General features: G+C 41.9%; 1 protein-coding gene and 2 non-coding genes across 3 annotated transcripts; all 3 read left to right on the top strand.

The window, feature by feature from the left end:
* Window positions 1-5,584: 5,584 nt before the first annotated feature.
* On the top strand, window positions 5,585-10,288 carry RPS13 (ribosomal protein S13). Its single transcript, XM_065404512.1, has 6 exons — window positions 5,585-5,687; window positions 6,345-6,393; window positions 8,087-8,165; window positions 8,570-8,739; window positions 9,491-9,591; window positions 10,208-10,288. Exons 1-6 carry the CDS (start codon window positions 5,665-5,667, stop codon window positions 10,239-10,241), a joined length of 456 nt encoding a protein of 151 aa, XP_065260584.1. The 5' UTR covers window positions 5,585-5,664; the 3' UTR covers window positions 10,242-10,288.
* On the top strand, window positions 8,412-8,502 carry LOC135878797 (small nucleolar RNA SNORD14). Its single transcript, XR_010561405.1, has one exon. It is a non-coding gene; the product is annotated as a small nucleolar RNA SNORD14 (small nucleolar RNA).
* Window positions 9,898-9,992, top strand: LOC135878798 (small nucleolar RNA SNORD14). Its single transcript, XR_010561406.1, has one exon. It is a non-coding gene; the product is annotated as a small nucleolar RNA SNORD14 (small nucleolar RNA).
* Window positions 10,289-19,532: the final 9,244 nt, after the last annotated feature.

Here is a 19,532-nt window from a genome sequence, read left to right as displayed (position 1 = left end):
TTGCAAACTTTGAATGAAGACTGGTTGTTTGTGGTGCCATGTGAGTGTGGTCTTCCAGCATTTTAAAACAGTTCTTAAAATTTCAAGGACCTCCGTAGTGCAGTCAGCAAATGCATTTGCGATTCATCTAGGGACTTGGGTTCAACTATCGGGTCACAAATGTTATTTACACATAAGAAAATACTTTACCCCACAACTTCACATAATTGATTCTCCCTACTTGAAAAACATAGGACACCAAGAGCAGATATGTTGCAGGTCAGAAATGATTTGCATTGGCAGATATACTTGGCTCAGACTAATATTGTCAGTCCCTCACCTCTTGTAAAAATAACTCTATTGATAAATTTTATTCGTTTATGTGATACAACAATATTTAAAATCAGAGGGTGCAAATACAATTTACTGTCTCATGCATGTGATTAGTTACTCCACTGGGTCTGGCTGCACTACATGTATAGGTTTCTTATTCACCTATCAGTTTTATGGTGACCACAGTCTGTTCTCTTTGGACAAAGCTGTATGAAGACTGTAAAATCACACACTATAATTTTTAGCACTATTTTAGAAACACTTTTCAATGAAGGCTGACCGTGATAGACTATAGTACTGACTGTCACTAGCAAGGAACTTAAAGTAAAATATGCAATGATGAAGAGACAGCACAGGAAAGTCACAATCTATTTTATTTGCCCAGCAATAAAATGCTCTTTAGATTCTTCCCCCCCTTCCTCCTCTTTCTCCCCCCCGCCCCCCCCCCCAGTACAATGACCAATCATCTTTCCAACCCAGAAGAGCAAAGTACAATTGAAAAGTACACTTAAAGCTTCTTTTGGTGCCTAAAACATTCATGGTCCAATTTCTTAGGAATTATTACAATAAAAATCTAAGAATGTCTTTCTGAATGTTAAACTGGGTTGTTACTAATAGGAGCTAGTTAAAATAAAATCCAAAATCCCAGTTTTATTAGCTATCGTGTGCATAATTTTTTCCTTCAGTATATAGCATGTAAATAGTAACATACAGTAAATATAACTAGATTTTATTTCCTGCTCACTTGATGCTTTTGAGACTTATTCCATTCCATCATCAAAACCACAAGTCATGTAGACACAGGAAAGTAGACTACTGTTTTTGTGAAACGTTCCATTGTTAAATAAATTGAAAGCAATACATACTGCCTTTTTGCAGTGTTATTACAGCACAGTGTCTTACAGCACAAAATATAAGTAGAAACTTAATGCTTTTTTAAAAATTTGATTTTGCGACTGACAGTTGTCTGGACTTCAGTTAGAAAATATGTAGTACTGTATGATTGTTAGTATTTGTCCTGACTTCTGGTTAACAGTGTTCTTCATAGCTCAACTGATTTCTGTGCCTTTCCCTCCCCTCACAAAATTCACATTGGCTCAAGCTTTTTAGGATCATGTTTTAATTTTTTGTCTGTAAAATCTAGTCTTGGGTCCTCAGGAAAATACTAGAGGAACAGCACTGAGTTTGCATCTCTTTGCACTATTCTTGAGGGGTTAGAAAAAAATCAGTGGTCAAGACTTTTGAGAAACTGTTTCTTTTCTTATTAAAGGATAAATAAAAATAAGCATGATAAAGGAACATACTAAAATTGGGATGAAATTTGTCAGAACACTCATTTGATGTTTTAAAATGAATATAGTCTCAACAGCTTTTTATACCTTGTTTGATCTAGTAAAAAGATTACATTTTATGCAACATGTGTGGCCTGCAGCCAGAAATAGAATTGTCTCTAAGGAGCATATGTTTTGATATTTGAAAATAACAGCTTGCTCTACGAACAGTTACCACCTCACTTTCTCTACTAAATAACCTAACCTAGGACTTTGCACTGATATTTTTATTACTGCCTTTTTATGATCTACAGGTACCTATATGTAGAAGCGTGTGTGATCTTTGATAAAAAGTTCATTTCTCTATTTTTAAAAATAAGGTTGTGTAGACATCTCAATATCTTGCCTTAAAGTGACTGCTCTTTCTAGGATTCTAATATGGTGATTTTTTCCCCCCCCCCAAATTAAATAAATCTTATTTCTGGTATTTGCAGGATATGCATGTTACATAGAGGGGAAAAATGTTTGGGCAATGTTGCACCATTCTCATAATCCACAGGAAATTAATTTCCTTGTATGCTATTTACTCACATACTGTGATTAAAATAGTGTAAATATTTCATAGATGGTATTGGTAAAACTCATTGGGAGCAAATATGGTAGTTTGCCTCACATTATCTATACATCTGTAAGAACCAAATATTTCAATTATACTGATAGCTAATAAAGATGCACAATATTGCCATCAAAACCCTACCTGTAATGAATGGGTTAAATGTGACTCCATAACTGTCTTACGATTACATTAAACACTATTCTGGAATAAAAAACTTGTGCTGTCTCTTTTCCCTCCCTTCTCCACTCAAACAGAAACCTCTGAAGCCAAACTCTACCCTAAGATGTGTGCAACTTTATTTGAAAGCCAAAAGGAAAAGTCTACATGAGTCAAGATACAACTTGGCCTTAAGTATTCAAAATACCCAGTGCTGTATTGTGCACGCTTGACTATAAAGCTAAAAAACAGCAGATTATTATTATTTTTTTAGTATGTCAGTATTAAATTAACCCTAATAGTGAGCTTTGTAAACATCCTAGTTGAAACTTTCAGTGCAGGGGATTTAGCCGGTATCTTCCATGGTTAGGGGTTCGTTTGTGTCATGGAAGTCCAGATTTTGTGACTTTTGTGGGGGCCAGTGTGGCTGACCCCAGGGCTGCCCAAGCAGCTGGCTTTGGGGCCAGCTGCTTAGGTGGCCTTGGGGACAGCCAGACCTGCTGCTGCTGGAGTGGCCCACAGCCACCCACACCAACCGCTGCTCGGGCAGCCATAGGAAACTAGCCCTGGGGAGTGCCTGAGCAGCAGCTGGTGCAGCCGCTTCCCTGGGGCAGTGGGTCTGTCATTGGTCTCCTCCCTTTCCGCTCCTTTCCCTGCCCCCCTCCAGGCAGCTGGTGCTGCAGCAGCGACCTCTGTATTTCTAGTGTGTCGTGGGCAGGTCACAGGCCCGTGAATTTTTGTGCATTGCCCATGACCTGTCCACGACATACTATAAATACCCATGACTAAATAGTAGCCTAACTTATGGTTCACTTAAGCATATTCTACCAAATGCTGGGTTAGGGTTCCTCTCCTCACTGGGAAACCTCAGCATGGTGATAATCCCACCAAATTATATTTGTGTGCATGTAAAATACAAAACACTTATTTCTACAGATGGGCAGTGGGGAAGGGCTGGAATCATCCTTAGAAACCTTAAGGAAGGGAGAGTATAGAAGAAAAATGATTAAGTAGCAGATTTGTGGTCAATAAAAATAAATTAGCCCTCTCCTGAACTTTGGAAAACCTAAACTTTGTACATAGAGCTATGAAATCCTGAGTTAATGCACTGGCAATCAGCAGCAAAAACCAAAGGCTACCATTTCCAACTATTACTGTATCTTATGAAATCAATAAATACTCCTTAATTCACTCAGGAATTAATCCTTCCATTTCTTAGGTATGCATGTATGATTCTGACTTAGTATGTTTCTTCTCCCTTCAACCTGATGCCCTTTTAAAGGAGGAGGGAAAAAAAAACTGTAAGATTAACCTCGAGGAAGAGTTTTTAAACCTGTATCAAACAATCAGCTCAAGTCAATGGAAAGTGGTTAACTATAATTTGTCCTTACTGGGTTAGAAGTCCAGTAACACTCAGTGAATAATGGATAAAGTAATATTACTTGTATTCAAAAGACTTTCCTCTGCAGGCTTCAACTTTTTTAGTATTTTCTTCCCTCTACAATCACATTTGCACCAACTTTTTTCTAAAAGAATCCTAGTGTGGTTAAAGTTGTAGGACTAAACAACTTTCAAGACTGATTCTGGGCTGCATATTTATACCTGCCTTTGGAAATTTCCACCACATGCGTCTGATGAAGTGGGTATTCACCCACAAAAGCTTATGCTCCAATACGTCCGTTAGTCTATAAAGTGCCACAGGACTCTTTGTTGCTTTTTACAGATGGGAGTAAGGGGGATAGGATAGTGGTGCAGATGCAGCCGTCTGTGCCTGTCTTAACTACCAATACCTAACAGAGCACTGCAGCCTGGTGAACATGATGCACAGATGTTCTGAGCAAAACACCTGCTGGATGCTACAAGAGTAAGTTGTGCATGGCCCATCTGGTGCTGTTGTTGACAGGAAGAGGTTTCTTCCCCTGGCAGGAGCTGAGTGCACTATATAAACTGCAGCACTCAGTGTCCTGACTTGCAAGGAAAAATGAACCATCTCACATAGTCTAACCTTTTGCATATGAAACTTACAAATTGTTGGAAATGGCAAGATTCAAAGAATTTAGTCAACACCTGTGGAAATGTCACCAGGAGGAAATATTAGGAGAAAATAGCCACTTTAGAACATTGAGCAGTAACCAGATTAGGAACCTGCAGTACTTTTCTAGGATACTAGATTAATGGTAAGGAATATATTGCTTGGCAGGCTAGGATAATTGGCAGTGCTGCTTCTTCCTAGGAAGAAAAATATTTCTTTCACTACCTGCGCCTACTCTGACCACGGAGGCTACTTATGCACATGGCCTCATCCTTGCTGTCACCTTCTTCCCTGGCTGTTTACACAACTGTTGCATCTTGCCAGAGTTGCAGAGGTGAGTGCCCTGGGGCCTAGTCTGACATGAGCAGGTGTGGGCGCAGGCCCTGTCTGCCTCTGACACAGGCTAAGGTGCTGTGGGCACCCGGGCTTTTACTTTCCCAATTTAGCAGGGGTTAGAGAGCGTGTGCCTTGTTTTGAGGACTGGAGTCTCGGTTAGTGCTGGGGGGGGCACATAGTGCCTCTTTGAGTCTGAGCCTCGAGTGGGGCTGTTGCTGCGCAGGCTCCCAACATAAGCATGGCCAGCGCGGGTCAGACGAAAGACCTGTCCCGCCCAGGGTCCTATCTTCCACCAGTGGCTGGCATCAGCTGCTTTAGAGGCAATGAGGACGAGAGCTGCTGGAGTGGATCCAGCCCGCCCCAGCCCCAGCTCCTGACAGCGGGCCAGGCCCACCCCGAGCATGAGGTTGTATCTGACCAGCTGGGCGAACACGCAGAGCTGGACCCAACTTCCATGAGTTTCGCTGATGCTTTTGTAAACCCGGTTACAGTTCTGGCCTTCACGAGCCCCCCTGGCCCCGCGCTCCCCGCCGGCGTTCCCGGGGTTTGCGTTACACCTGCTGCCTGTTACCGGCGCTGGGGAGGGTCAATTAGAAGCGGTTCGCTGGCGCCCAGGCCGCTCCCCCGTCAGGCGTCCCGCTCCGGCAGCTGTTCCCGCCCCCTCCCCGCCTTCCTCTGGGCCTCCCGGGCCTGTCTGTGCCGGGGGAGCCGCAGTGCAGGCTGGGATTTCTCGCCCGTCCCTAGCGCCAGCTGGGAAGGCTCCTCCTGCCGCGGTGCATGCTGGGAGCCATGGTCCTTCCTCGGAACGGGTGAGGAGAGCGCCTCTCTGGTTGGCCGGCGCGCGGACAGGGCGGAGTTACGCGTTGACGTCTCTTCCGGCGGAAGGGGTGAGCCACGGCCCCCACCTCCCTCTGGTCTTTCTTTCGCTGCCCGGCGCCATCATGGGTCGCATGCACGCTCCGGGGTAAGCGGTGGCGGCGCCGGTTTGTTCCCGGGGGCCGCGCCTAGCGAAGCGGGAGCGGCCGGAGGGTCCCGGCCCCACGCCGCGCAGAAGACGGGCCTGGGCGGGGCGGGCAGAGTGAAGCCGGGGCGTCCGGCATGGCCCTGCGCGGGCCTGAGTCCCGCTTTCGAGCCCCGCTGGCGCGTGGGGCACGTGTCGGGTTCGGCCTCGGACCGCGGGGCTCTGTGGCAGCGCTGGGCCCTGCACCCCGCTCGCAGCCGAGGGCAGCGTTGGTATTTGGGTGCTGGCACCACCCGCCCCGCAGGCTGCCCCTGCCCGGCTGCAGGGATAAGCGCGCGGCTGCCCGCCCAGCCCCCCTGAGTGTCGCTTGTTAAAGACCTCGTCCTAGCTCAGAGCAGCGAGGCCGGTGGCTGTGGGGAGCGCCGAGCAGTTAATGGGGTGGTCACGCTGGTGAGGGCTGATAGATACATTCCTCCAAAGGAGGGGGAAAGGGCAGTGCGGGAAAGTAGGGCAGATACATCGAGTGGCTCGGCAGTAGTGACCGTGGTAAGTTACAGTCCCGGGGGTTGCCACATGTATGTGTCGCCCTGAGGTCTAAAACTTAAAGATTTTTTTCCTTTAATTTTTCCACTCAGTATCGCATGCCTCTCTTTTCAACAGGAAGGGCCTGTCCCAGTCAGCCTTGCCCTATAGGCGCAGTGTGCCCACAGTAAGTAAACATTTTGGTTGCTTGTCATATTACTTTCACCTCTTGACCATTGGTTTGACTTGACTCAGGTGTACAGTGTTAAAGGATCTGATTTTCACACATGCTTCCAGTTTGGTGGATGCAGCATTATGCCCCCAGTGAAAACAAAGCACAGCTTGTAGTATGTAGATATTTAGTTACATGAGTTGCATGTGCTGACAGTTTGGTGTCTAAATCTTACGAATTTGGCTTTTCAATAGAAAACTAGGTCCTACAACCTAGTGGCTGCCCCATTTCCTTGGAAAGAGTTCATGGTCTCTGCAGTTTATGGGATAGTTCTGTATCTTTCCAGTTACTTTCACAAAACTTCTGTAGGCAGTATCAAAGACAAGGGATTGACTATACTTGGAGAATATGTGGCTTCCTAAAGAAATGTCTGCACATGGACACAGGAAACTTTAACTGAAGGTGTAAATGTAAAGCACACTAACCACTTACGCAAATGCTTTTGTTCAGATGTAGTGGCCTTACTTCACTTTAGCTTAATTGTGTAAGTGAATTAAGCTAAAGTGAACTAAGGCCACTTTACTTCTGAAAGAGAGCATTCTCACAGGAGTTTAATGTGTTCTACGGTCATAACTTGAATTAACTGAAGATAACTTTCCTGAACATCCTCGAAGAATGAACTTCGCTATGAATAGAGCACTGAGGTAAACCCTGCAGTGCTGCTACCAGAGCAGTCTTTCCTCAAGAAAATCTTAAAGGGATGTCCATTAGAAATGTTAGTCATTTAACTTAATATATTTTTATTAAAAATAGTTTTCCTTTGCAAGTTACCCTTTTAAGTTAAAGAACTACACAAACATTAACCTACTAGGCAGAAATTGTTGTCCCATGCACAAAGTAAACTAAAAATATGGAGTAATCTTTTCTCCATCTTAATTTCTAGTGATAGATAATGGAGTAATAGAGAAGGCAAACTGGCTGTTTTTAGGTTTGAGATCCTCTAAGGCTCCAGTTAAATTTCAGTAATGCTTAATTCACTTTATAGATTTGCATTACTTTTTTGTATGTGATTGTTTTGTTTGACAAATCAGACAGTAAAACCAGGTAACTACTGGAGACCATATTTGAAGATCCAATTGGAGAGGAACGTCCTTGGTGTTACAAATCTGAGTCCATTTAGTTCCTTTTAGGTTTTCTTATCAGATTGTTGTGGAACTTTAGTTCTCCACGTTTTGTCAGGTAGTGTTCTGTTCACTAAGGCAATCTTTTACTTCAAACCACGAAATGCCTTTTAACAATTCACTCACCAGAACTGGTTTTTTGTATGTTACAATGTACAACATGATCATGGTAGTTGCACTGCTGCTATGGGTTCAGTGATAACTCCCTGGTGATATAATATTTTCTTTACTGTTATGCTGTAGTGCCAGTCCAAGTTTTGTTGTGCTCTTGGGCACCACAAAGCAGTCTACCTCCAGCCTCTAGAGGAGATTGTAGAGTAATCATGTATGTGCTTCTGATGATTAGCACTGACTGTTCCATGCGTGCCACATGCCATTAGCGAAACATGCTAAGAATATCCCCTTTATAGTGCACATAAATATTTAATAGACTATTATTGCATTTCAAAACTATTAGGGTTGTAGTTTCTCCTATGCAATCTATACTTATTCATCACTGTGGCTCTTTACAACAATTTTTTTTCTAGTGGTTAAAACTAACTTCTGATGATGTAAAAGAACAGATCTACAAACTGGCTAAGAAAGGTCTGACTCCCTCACAGATTGGTAAGTTTTCTGAACTCTTATAAAGAATGGATTTAAAACCGCGAATCTGGGTTTAATTCTCACTTTCGCTAAAACTTCTTGGTGACACTGTACATCTTAATGTGAAACCTTAATGTCTGTCTGCTTTGATTTTCTTCTTCTCTCCCCCCTTGTACAATATGGGAGGTCTGGGGAGCTAGGTTAAATTAATTGTTTGTAAAGTGCTTTGTGGTCCAGCAGTTGCATTGCTCTGGTAAGATGTAGGTCTCACTGTGATGATTGTTTTCCAACCATTCGCAGTTTCCACCAGAAAGGTTTTCCTTAATGTTGGCTAAACCTTCCTTGGATGTCTGAGTGAGCCTTTAGAATAGTAGCACTTGTTGGCATGTTTTTTCTGGTATAAAGTATGTAACTTTTAATTTCAGGTGTAATCTTAAGGGACTCTCATGGTGTTGCCCAAGTTCGTTTTGTCACTGGCAACAAAATTTTAAGGATCCTTAAGTCCAAGGGACTTGCCCCAGACCTTCCAGAGGATCTGTACCACTTGATCAAGAAAGCTGTTGCTGTTCGTAAACATCTTGAGAGAAACAGAAAGGTAAGCTTTCATTGACCAAGGTCTGAGAGTGGCAAAAGTGTTTTTAAAAAAAAAAGGGGGGGGGGAAGTTTACCAAGATAAAGTACCTTAAAAACTTAAGCTAAACCTGGAAGAGTCTTTGAACTAATTTTAGACACTTTGCGATAATCAGTTGGATTATAAAGATTTATTTGCCTTTCCTTCATTTGTTTTTTGAAATATATAAATAGCAACTCTGTTGTGGCTTTACTTATTTTATTAGATTAATTGAATTTTGAAAATGAACCTTGTGATACTGTTCTGAAATTGCTATACATATTTGAATTAATATTATATACAGTTATACAAAGTGCAGATCAGTTTTTGATACTTAGTGTTTGTTTTCTAATCTTTACATGACTGGTAACTTTGCAGTCTGAGCAGAGATTTTCAGTATGCTTCAGGAAATGTTGGCCATTACTTCATCTGAGTAAATGTAAAGGGCACAGCTGATAAAGCTAAGACTTTTATTGCCTATAAAACAATACAAACAATTTTGGACTTGCCTGTCTTGTTAGCACAAATGCTTATCTTATACTTAAGTCTGCATGAACTTGATGGGTCAAAGAGCAGGATTGAACTCAAAAGTGGGGATAGTGGCCCTTTACAATAGCTGTGTGTAATACTGAAATACTTCCCCTTTCACGAAAGCTTGTCTTAAGTGTAAGTGGATCTCTTTGGATGTTACAATCAAATCAAGAAATTCCCATTATATCTTCCTTTCCTTTTTAAGGATAAAGATGCCAAATTTCGTCTGATTCTGATTGAGAGCAGAATTCACAGGCTGGCTCGCTATTACAAGACCAAGAGAGTACTCCCACCCAACTGGAAGTAGTAAGTGTTTGTCTGTTCTCTTGTCGGTTCCAACCTGGAGGTCCCACAGGCCTAGTTGACAGTGGAGTTGAATCCCCCACCCTCATTCTAGGCAGGACTGTGACAGAGATAACAAACTTAGCTAGGTTAGAAAATCCAGTAAATTTGTAGGCTGCTATAGTGACCAGCATCAGCTAGATTAATTTATTATACAGTATCATACATAAACTGCAATCTCATCTACCTTGTTTCAAATTATATATTTTTAATCTAAAATTGCCTTTCTCTATAGTTCCCACATTACTTCCATTGCTCAGGTCAGACAGCTCACTATGATGATTGATTTTTTTTCAACCATTTGCAGTTTCCACCAGAAAGGTTTTCCTTAGTGTTGGCTTAACCTTCCTTGGATGTCTGAGTGAGCTCCTGTAATTCTGAAAAGTCTAAAATCAGCTAGTTAGACTGTTAAAAATTACTGCTATTGTAGCTGTTCTTTGCTCCAGTCAAATATAACAAAGCTGATTTGAAGCAACAGTTTGTTTTGTTGTTTTGGCAACTAACTTATCTGAGAAGTTGCCACTGCACTGGCAATATCCAAAATGAGAGGGAAATAATTTTCTTTTCTTTTTTTTCCCAGCGAGTCATCCACTGCCTCTGCTCTGGTCGCATAAGAGTTCACTCTTCTTTTTACTGAAAGAATAAAGTCACATTAAAGACCTGTGTTGTCTTCTAAATTCTGTGTGGAAGTTTCAATAAATAAGTTTTGGGAAGCTGGTGTAAATTATATCTAATATTATATAAGGGTGCTTGTTAAAAAATGGAGGTATGTGTAGTATACTGGATCATATTTGGACGGATGTGAAGTGAACTGAACTGGATCATGCCAGCTGAACGTATTTTATGTGGTTCTCATTGAAGCCTGTGCCCGATCTGTGAAGCTAGTGACAGTAGCCATCTTGCTGCTGTACACCCAGTTTCTGAACTATTTGTTCTTACCTTGTGGTTTTACAATAGCACGTGTTCCTCTTGCTGCCATAACTTAGAAAACAGGTAAACAATTGATTTGCCTTTTCTAATGTGGCAAATTCAAATTGAGCTGCTGCATTTCAATCTGGGAAAGGGTTGGAAATATAATAGTTGAATCTAGCCCTTGCAAGGAGAAATTGACTAGTATTTGACTATTTGTTAGACCCTCTTAATACCCATAATTTAATGGTTTCTGTATTATATGAATTTTGCAGATATTCCCATGCCCTTAGCACTATTTGAATCTAGGGTCTGTGCTGATAAATCAGCCACTGATACAAGAAAAATAAATAACCCAGTTGCAGTTATACAGGTTGATTGAATATAGTGGTATCTGATCCATCTTGTTGTAATAGATTAAGAAAACCAGTTGTAATCCTGCTCTTGTGCCATTAAAATCTGTCCATTGCCCTGCTCACTGCCTTTTTAAAAAAGCAGGTTTTCAAAACACTTTTGGAAGGTTACAATTTCTAAATATTTTGGTTAGATGACCTGACAAAGGGAAAAGTTTGTGCCCCCTTAGGCTTTCTGTACATATAAAGCAGAATTTCTTGCCTTAAAATGTTAAATCTAGTATCCTGTTTCATTAGAGGACCTAGACAGGGGCTTGAAAGCTTCCACAAAACGATCCTTACCTGTTGTAAGTTGAGCTCTCGGAAAGGGTGGTTGATTTCAGGAGCAAGCTCTTACCAGAGAGGCCTCCTTCCTCAGTGGCAGTTCTCTAGTCCAACTGTGTTCCTGTTGACTTGTGCTGACCTAAAAAAGCTTAACACAGTACAGCAGCTGAGGTTGCTTTATGTATATAGTAGAAGGATTTGCTGCAAGCTGGGAATGTATGACCGGATGCATCACTTGGTGATTACCTGTTCTGTTCATTCCTTCTGGGGCACCTGGCATTGTCCACTGTCAGAAAACAGGATACTGGGTTAAATGGATCCAGTATGGCTGTTCTTGTGAGATCCAGTTGGCTTAGGATGCTATCCTGGGACTGGCTATCAAGGCCTGGCTGTGTCCCACTTCCTGTATGACAGTTCCTCTGTAAAATTAAGATAATAGTACTGCCCTACCTCATGGGTGTTATGAGGATAAATATATCAAAGATTGAATAGCTCAGGTTTTATGGTAATTGGTGCCCAAGTAAGTTAAATTGCAGCAAGAACTTCATGCAGTAGATTTTTCCTTGTAACCTACTTGGTCCAGTGGAACACTTCACTGCCTCAGTAGTCATCTTACATCTTGATTGCATTACAACCACTTCTTTCCAAGTAGAGACTGCCCAGCAACCCTAATCTCTACTCCATTTTGAAAGGGTAGGTGCAAGAAATAGTAACTGTAAGGAGTTCTGAGATTTTGACCCTGCTGGTTCTGCAAATGCCTGCTTAAAAGAACTGTTCTGTAGGGGCAAGATACCCACCATGCACCCTACTGTTAATGCTGAAGCTCTGTTCTAAATTTTCTTAGTAATGACCAAAGCGTATTGGGGGTGGAGAATTGCTTCTTCCTTCACAGCTCCAGTTTTTGTGCCCCACAAACACTACTGAATTTCTCTGTATGTCTACCCTCAGGTAGGAAAACTTTATCATCCCTATTTTACAGGGGGAACTGACATACATAGGCAAAATTGTGGCCATAACCAAAAATGTTGGCATCAGATGTTATCTGGAAGAATTAGTAAAGTTCTAAGTCCCTTAACCACAGGCCCATCCTTTATCTTTCTGCAGCTACCACCCTCTTCCACTGTTTTCTGGCTTGATGTTAGGCTTGGTCTACACTCCTGAGTTAGATTTCACAGCTCTGCGCTGCAGCAAGGGGCTCACAGCTGAAGCTGTGAAATTAAAAAAGGCTGGTAGGCTCCCTACCATGAAATTGAGCCTGGCCTCAGGCTCACAGCTGGAGCTTTCAAACCCCACTCCACCTTGGGGTAACAGCCCCAACTCTGAGCCCAGTGCTGGGCACAAATTTCACAAGAAGGAGCCTACCAGCCTTTCTTGTCAATTTCACCGCTTCAGCAGTGAGCCCCCCACTGCTACTCTGAGCCTGAGGCAGCTGTGAAATTGACAAGAAAAGCTGGTAGGCTCCCTGCTGTGAACACTGCTAGGCTCACAGCTTGGGCAGTCCACAAATGTTGGTATTGTGCTATTTACATAAAAATACGGAATGGTGGTTTTTAATGTTCATAGTCCATAGCAAACATTTGTGGACTAATTGCCAAAAATCTTCTAGAGGTCTCTCCTGAGAAATGTCATTTTGGAGTTGGGAGCAGAGAACAAAGGATGCAGTTTTAAAAAAAGACTCTGATAACATTACTATAGTGCATATATTCCTAATGCTTCATTAATTTTTTTTCTGTGGCCTTTCATGAAAAATATTTTGAGTAAGTTTTGACGATAAAAATTATTCCATATGCAGCTAGAATAAAAGCAAAATTTTATTGATGCTTTGAGTTTGATCTCCAAACTTCAGGATTTGTAATACTCTGTTGCTGTCAAATGCTTTCAAGGTACAGATTCTCTTCTGTATGTACAATACCAGGTGGCCTTTGGGTGCTACCATTATATAAATATTTGTATTGCTACATAGCTGACTATATGAAGGTTAGTAATTATGAACAGAGATGAGACCAACCCTTGTAGTTCAAATGCTGAGTTAGAAACCATCCAAATTTCCCCTATGGGTTAATGTTAGTGTTCCTGTTCATTCCTAACGCTACCACTGTTGTGTCTAGCTCCCACCAGCCATCCTCCTGGATTCTAATAATTCAATGCTGGAGATATGTGGATGCTATAGGCAAAATAATACAATTGAAGGAGACTGATAGCCTTATAGTGAGCCTGAACTATTTTTTTCCCTTCTATGCAACTCCTTCATTAACGATTCTGTGCAACTTTTGTAACAGTTTGTCCCAATGTCTTTACCAATATTTTCCTTCTTGCTAAACTTCCTTGGACTTGTTCTTTGCCTGCCTGATGCCCTCTGCCCTAGAGGTGGTTGCATTTCAGCGGTACTGTATGTCTTATGTGCAGCTTCAGCATGTAAAATACTTTGAGATGTAAATGCAATTAGTTATGAAAATTATAATTCACAATTATGTAATGCCTCTGAAAAGCACAGAGGCCTGGGGAGGGGAGATGTATGTACTGTAATCTGTAGAGGACTGCCTCCAGTGTTTGCATGTGACATACCCACACTAATCTCAGCCATACACACACAAGTACTTATCTTTGGTGTTATGAGAGGTCTTAACAGGCACAGTCCTGGTAGGTGGCGCTCAAGAATATATAGCATAGGGCCTGTAGTTGTAGGACCAGTAAAACTTCTTGTGGTGGGCTGCAAATAGCTTTCTTCTTTTTGTGCAGCTCTTTCCATTAGCACCTAACAGGTCTGGTCTACTGTGCTGATGGAGGTGCAGGAGCGAAGTCAACAGCTAATATCTTTTGATGTGACAGCAGCTTGCAGAGTTGGTGGGAAGGATGAGGAGGCAGGTACCCCTTCTGGCTCTTGCCGGGGGGAAGTTTCTGTAGCCTCACTGACTTATAAATTGCAGAACCATTCCCGTGCTCACCACCTTCAAGTTAGCATGACAGCTGGAATAGCCATGGGACTTGAAGACAGGCAGTATAGTCTCTAAGGCCATGTTGTTGAGTGACCAGAGCTCAGTCCATTCTCCCTGCTATATCCACTGAGCTGTGTTGCCAAAGTGGAGCCTGAGTTAAAACCTACTATTTTCAAATGTTTAAATTTTCTCAACTTTTGAAAAGTCTTTAAGGGAAAGAGGAGGTTGGAAAAAGTATTTTAAAAGTACAGAAGCCCATCACAGACCTGGGGGTGGGGGGGGAGATGGTAGCCTACAGCAGGGTTTGTTTCAGACACCTTAATTTAGAACGTGTATGGGAGGTAAATTCAGAACAGAGCCTTTGTATTCTTCCCAGCGGATTTAGCTGGCCTGAAGATGCTGACACTGATCAAAGTAAAATACTGCATTAGATTTATTTTTAAAAGGTTGGACAATTTTAGGACTAATATTTGTATTTCATCTGAACAATCAAATCTCGGATTTCTGGACATGCCTACAAAAACTGGCTGCTGGAGGGCCAAGACCACTGCCTATCATGCTGACCAGTATCCTCTCATTATTTCCTAGTGCTCCCCCATTTGTCTGTATCCATCTGTTGTTTCTTGACTTACACATGGACCATAAGCACTTTGGGCAGGGTCAGTGTTTTTGTTCTATGTTTGTACAGTGTGCCTAGCACAGTGGGGACCTGGTCTGTGATTGGGCAGGAGCAGTTGGCCAGTGGTCAGCCCTGGGGCTGGAGCAGCACGCCCCCCTCCAGCAACAGTCCCACTGTTAGTTTCCCCCCCCCCCCCGCCTCCGGGTATTTTTAGTAAAAGTTAGGGGCTGGTCATGGGCTTACATGAATTTTTGTTTATTGCCTGTGACCTGTCCCTGACTTTTACTAAAAAAATACCTGTGACAGAATCTTAACCACCCTTGAGAAAGGAGGGGTGTCCCTATTACATAGCAGTTGTAGTGCATTGGCCTGGGAGTGCTCTCCTCTTCTGTCACACACAGGGATTGTCTTCACTGCAGAGTTAACCTGGCTCCCATTCATACAAAAACCTCTCACCAAGTATGGGGGTGCTTTACATCCCAACTAGCTGACTTGTCTGGAGCTATAGGCTAAAACCCATTTTCAACTGGGATGGTAAACTGCCAACTTTGCAGTGAAGACACAGACTAATCCACTTGGGGACTTCATAATCCAACACCTTTCCACAATTTCCATGACATGGCCAGAAACAGGTTCTCTCACAATTCACTTGGAAAGAATCATAGAATGGTGCAACCTAGTGCAGTGCAAAGCACCGTGGGATAGAACCCCAGAAGTCCTACTGATACACCAGGGTAAGAGCAGCACCCATGTGGACACTGATGCCTTAATGTGGCCATGGGGAAAGGATTGTTCCTTTCCTCTAAAGCATCAAGCATCCACCTCTGCTGAGCACATAACAGGCATCCTGGAGCAATAGTGTGCAGTGAAGTCATGGTGGGTTAAGCAACGCTTACCCTGATTTATCAGGCACCTTTACATGCAGCTGTAAAATCTGAGTCTCTGAACATAATTTCACATGTTAGTACCACCTCTGCCCACTTTTGAGACATCACTTTGCAGCTGCTGACAATCTGACTTGGAATGGTAAGTCCTACATCCCTAGGAATAAATCAATATGTACTTGATATGCATGCATAATTCCTACAGTCGTTAAGAGAGAGCTAGAGAAAAGGTGTGGGAGATAATATACAGAGGGGAGAAATTAGCAACACCACCAACCCCTGCCCTGCATAAGGGGCTGGAAGGAAAGGAAGCCCCTGGTTAGTTAATGTTTGCAGGGTGCTCTAAAGATTTAAAGTGCTGTTTGAATGCTAAGTATATATTTATTATTATCCTGAAGTATTCTGTGGTATGTGACTGTTTATTTGATGATGCTTCCCCTGTGAAAGATAAATAATGGGGAACCATTCCTCAGATTGTGAGAACCACTTTTAATATTTGCAAAATTTTATAACTGTCCAGAGCTCCATTTTCAAGGCCTTCTATGAAGAATAGATGACTTTTCCTCAGGTAATTTATTTCAAGTAAGGAAACACAAACAAAGATTATCTCAGTGATAAATCATTGCTGCCACTAGACTGCTGAAAATATTAAGTGAAAAACAAAACACCACCTCTCAGCACATCTATGACTGTAACGATCGGACAGGGCAGGAGCAGATTAATGGTGTTTAGAAATGTAAGGCTGCAAGTTATGCTGTTCTGCTTTCTCTGGAAAAAATACAGAACTTCAAGAATGTGTTCTCTGTCAGCATTTCGCTACCTTTTCAAAGACTTCAAATCACTGTATGTAAATTAATCCTAAATACAAAATGTGTATAAAACCGATCTTCCTGATTCTCTGGGGAGAGGAAAAGAAGTATCTAGCCTTGTTCTTCCTGGCTAATAAACTGGAGAATAAATATGCCCATCCGCAGATCTTTTTGAGAATTATCAGAGCTGTGAATGTCCCTGCACTCAAAACAGATCTGTGATTTGACTCCTCCCATCATTAGTACTTTCAGATTGGAGGGTATCTGATCAGTCAGTTTCTTCACTGTTAATGCCACCCTTACAGCAAGCAATGTAGTTAAAAAACATTGCACGCGTTTCCTGGAGTTCAAGGGCCGCCTCCTGCTCCCACTCCCATTGAAGTAAATAGAAAAATTCCCACTAAATTCAATGAAAGCAGGATTGGGCTCCCAAGTTTCCAGAGTTGCTGGTGGGTTTGGTTTGGGCCAATGCAGCTGTGCATTCATGCAGCTGTTTTGTTTCCTTTTCAATGCTGGAATCAATCGAGTGAAAAATTTGCTCTGTTGCTGGGCAGTTCCTTGCAATAACTCTGCATAATCTGCATGATAATACATTGCCTTACCATAGTAACCTGCAGCCACTGCATGCCTTGGCAACAGGAAATAGTTCAACAATATTCACTGTACAAATGGGATGTCTGCAAACTGTGCTCATTGCCCTTTTATTCATCTGGAGGATTTTTTTATATACTTTGAGTTTGATGGGCTAAGGCTTTTTTTCCTCCCTCTCCATTGTGTGACAACTTTTTCCTCCGATGCAAGTTGGAAGGCTATAACACTAATGAACAGTGTGGTGACTAGTGCAACCTCTTCCCTTTCACCAGCAGGATTTATTAAAAACATTAACCAGCACAGGTCAAGTAACTGGAATTACATAAATATAAAAGGTTAATGCTAATGGCAGTGCAAAACACATACCAGAGGCACCTGTAAATGGTCTCACTGGCATAGAATTATTGGGAGATTGCTGAGTAGTACTAATTTAGCTTTTAGGACAAAAGGAAGTGAAGCATGCCTTGTTACATCTACCTGTCAGCCTGAGATATAGTGTGGCAACTAATTACTGCTAGCTTTGCTTTGAGCAAGTGTAGTACCTATATTAAAATACATTGCCTGGGTTTTCTAGCAAGGGCCTTTGGGCTAGTTTTATGAGCTAATATTTTATTCTCTTTGATGCTGCTTACTTAGGACCCTTGTCTGGGTCAGAATTCTCATTCTTCAGAGCCCAGAAGGGGCTTTCAAGTTGAGCAGGGCTGTTGGGGACCAGGCTCTTTTATGGTTCCTGCAGGTTCTTTGTGATGGAGATTAGTAATTTGCATAGATCCCTTAACCCCATTTTACTCTGGAGTAGGTAGTGGGCAGCTCCTATCTTGTGCTGGAGAAACTGTCACCGAATCAGCTGTGGTGGGAAGTATGATAGCCATAAAAAAAAAGTTCAGGTTAACTGAACAGTCAAGTTGAGCCAAATTCCAAAGAACCAGTTCCAATGTGGATGATATTGGCAGTTTGGGATTTGGATAAGCATTTACAAATTTTGGGGAAAGGGGTGGAAAATCATGAAGACTTTATGTAAGTGGGTCTGTTAAAGATGGCCAGTTGGGATATATCCAGCATTTGGGCAGGTAAAATTCAGATAAGAGAAACCCTGACTTTCCCCTCTCCCCCACAATGAAAAATGTAATGCTCTATCCAAAACAAAATTCCACCCCCATCCTTGCTAACCTCTATGAAACAGCATAAACAAATTAGGACTGAACATTATTAACCGTTTATAAACTGCAGCGATAATAATACTTAGGAGTAGAATAGGGCATTTCATTCATAGAGCTCAAAACACTTTGCAAAAGAAAATAAGTATGCTTATCTCCAATTTACAGATTGTAGGAAGGAGGCAAATGAGGCACAGAGACCTGCACAAGCAGAGCCAGGAATATCCAGTGCTTCTTTTTTAAGCTCTCTCACACTGATTTTATATCATTGCATTTTACAGTATAACATTTATATCCTCTCATTTAATTGGAATGACTCCTGATTTTTACAGGTGTAAGTGAGAGTAGAATCAGACTTCAGGTCTCCTGGCTTTCAGGCCAGTACCCCAAACCCTGCCTCCTTAGCACTACAACTATATTATATTATTGGCTAACAACAATACTTCTGTAGTGTCAACCGAGGATCTTAAAAGGCTTTACAAGCATTAACTAATAAAGCTTCCTGGCGTGCCTGTGAGGTAGGTAGAGGGGATTTAAATGTTACTCTAGCCATGACTGTAATGCAGCCACTTGTGGTTTGGAATGCAGCAGCTGTTAAGCACCGTGCCCAGGAGTAAATATTTGCTGGGTCGAGTCCTTTACGCTTTGTACTCAGAGTACTACCTTTGAATTTTTCATCCTTACCCTTGCAGTGTTTTTTTTCTCTCTCTCTCTCTCTTTTTTTTCTTTGCATATAAAATATACAGTCTTTCTCCCTTGCTTCATTTGGCTGGATGCTAAGGGTACACAAATGTTAGCCCTATACCAAAGCAGACAGTATGTCAGTTAGCAAGATACACTCAATTGTGTACTGGTAATAGGGTGACCAGATGTCCCAATTTTATAGGGACAGTCCTGATTTTTGGGTCTTTTTCTTATATAGGTTCCTATTACGCTCCACCCCCGTCCTGATTTTTCACACTTGCTGTCTGGTCACCCTAACAGTTAATAAAAGGCAAATAAATTATAAATACAAAATGCAAAAGGGTAATAAGATATATGTCTGTTCAAATTAGTCTGTCAAATGTAGCACAGAATTACTTTTTAATTTTACAACCAGAGGAGTAGCAGGGCAGTTATCTGGAAGCACTAAGGGCCTCTTACTAAAAAGAGGTTAGTCCTAAACTCTGTCATCATCATAGGAAATTTTTATTTATTTAATGTTTGCATCTGTGCAAGCATTGTGACATGCTTCCCATAAATTAATCCTGTTACTTTTTTTTTAGTAGATGGATTATTTTGCCTCTGAGATATTAGCCCAGTTTTACAAAAAATAAAATAAAA

Source organism: Emys orbicularis, chromosome 4, assembly GCF_028017835.1.
Source record: "Emys orbicularis isolate rEmyOrb1 chromosome 4, rEmyOrb1.hap1, whole genome shotgun sequence".
NCBI classification, from domain to species: domain Eukaryota; kingdom Metazoa; phylum Chordata; order Testudines; family Emydidae; genus Emys; species Emys orbicularis.
Note: the sequence above shows the minus strand (reverse complement) of the source record. Positions and strands in the feature narration are given on the sequence as shown.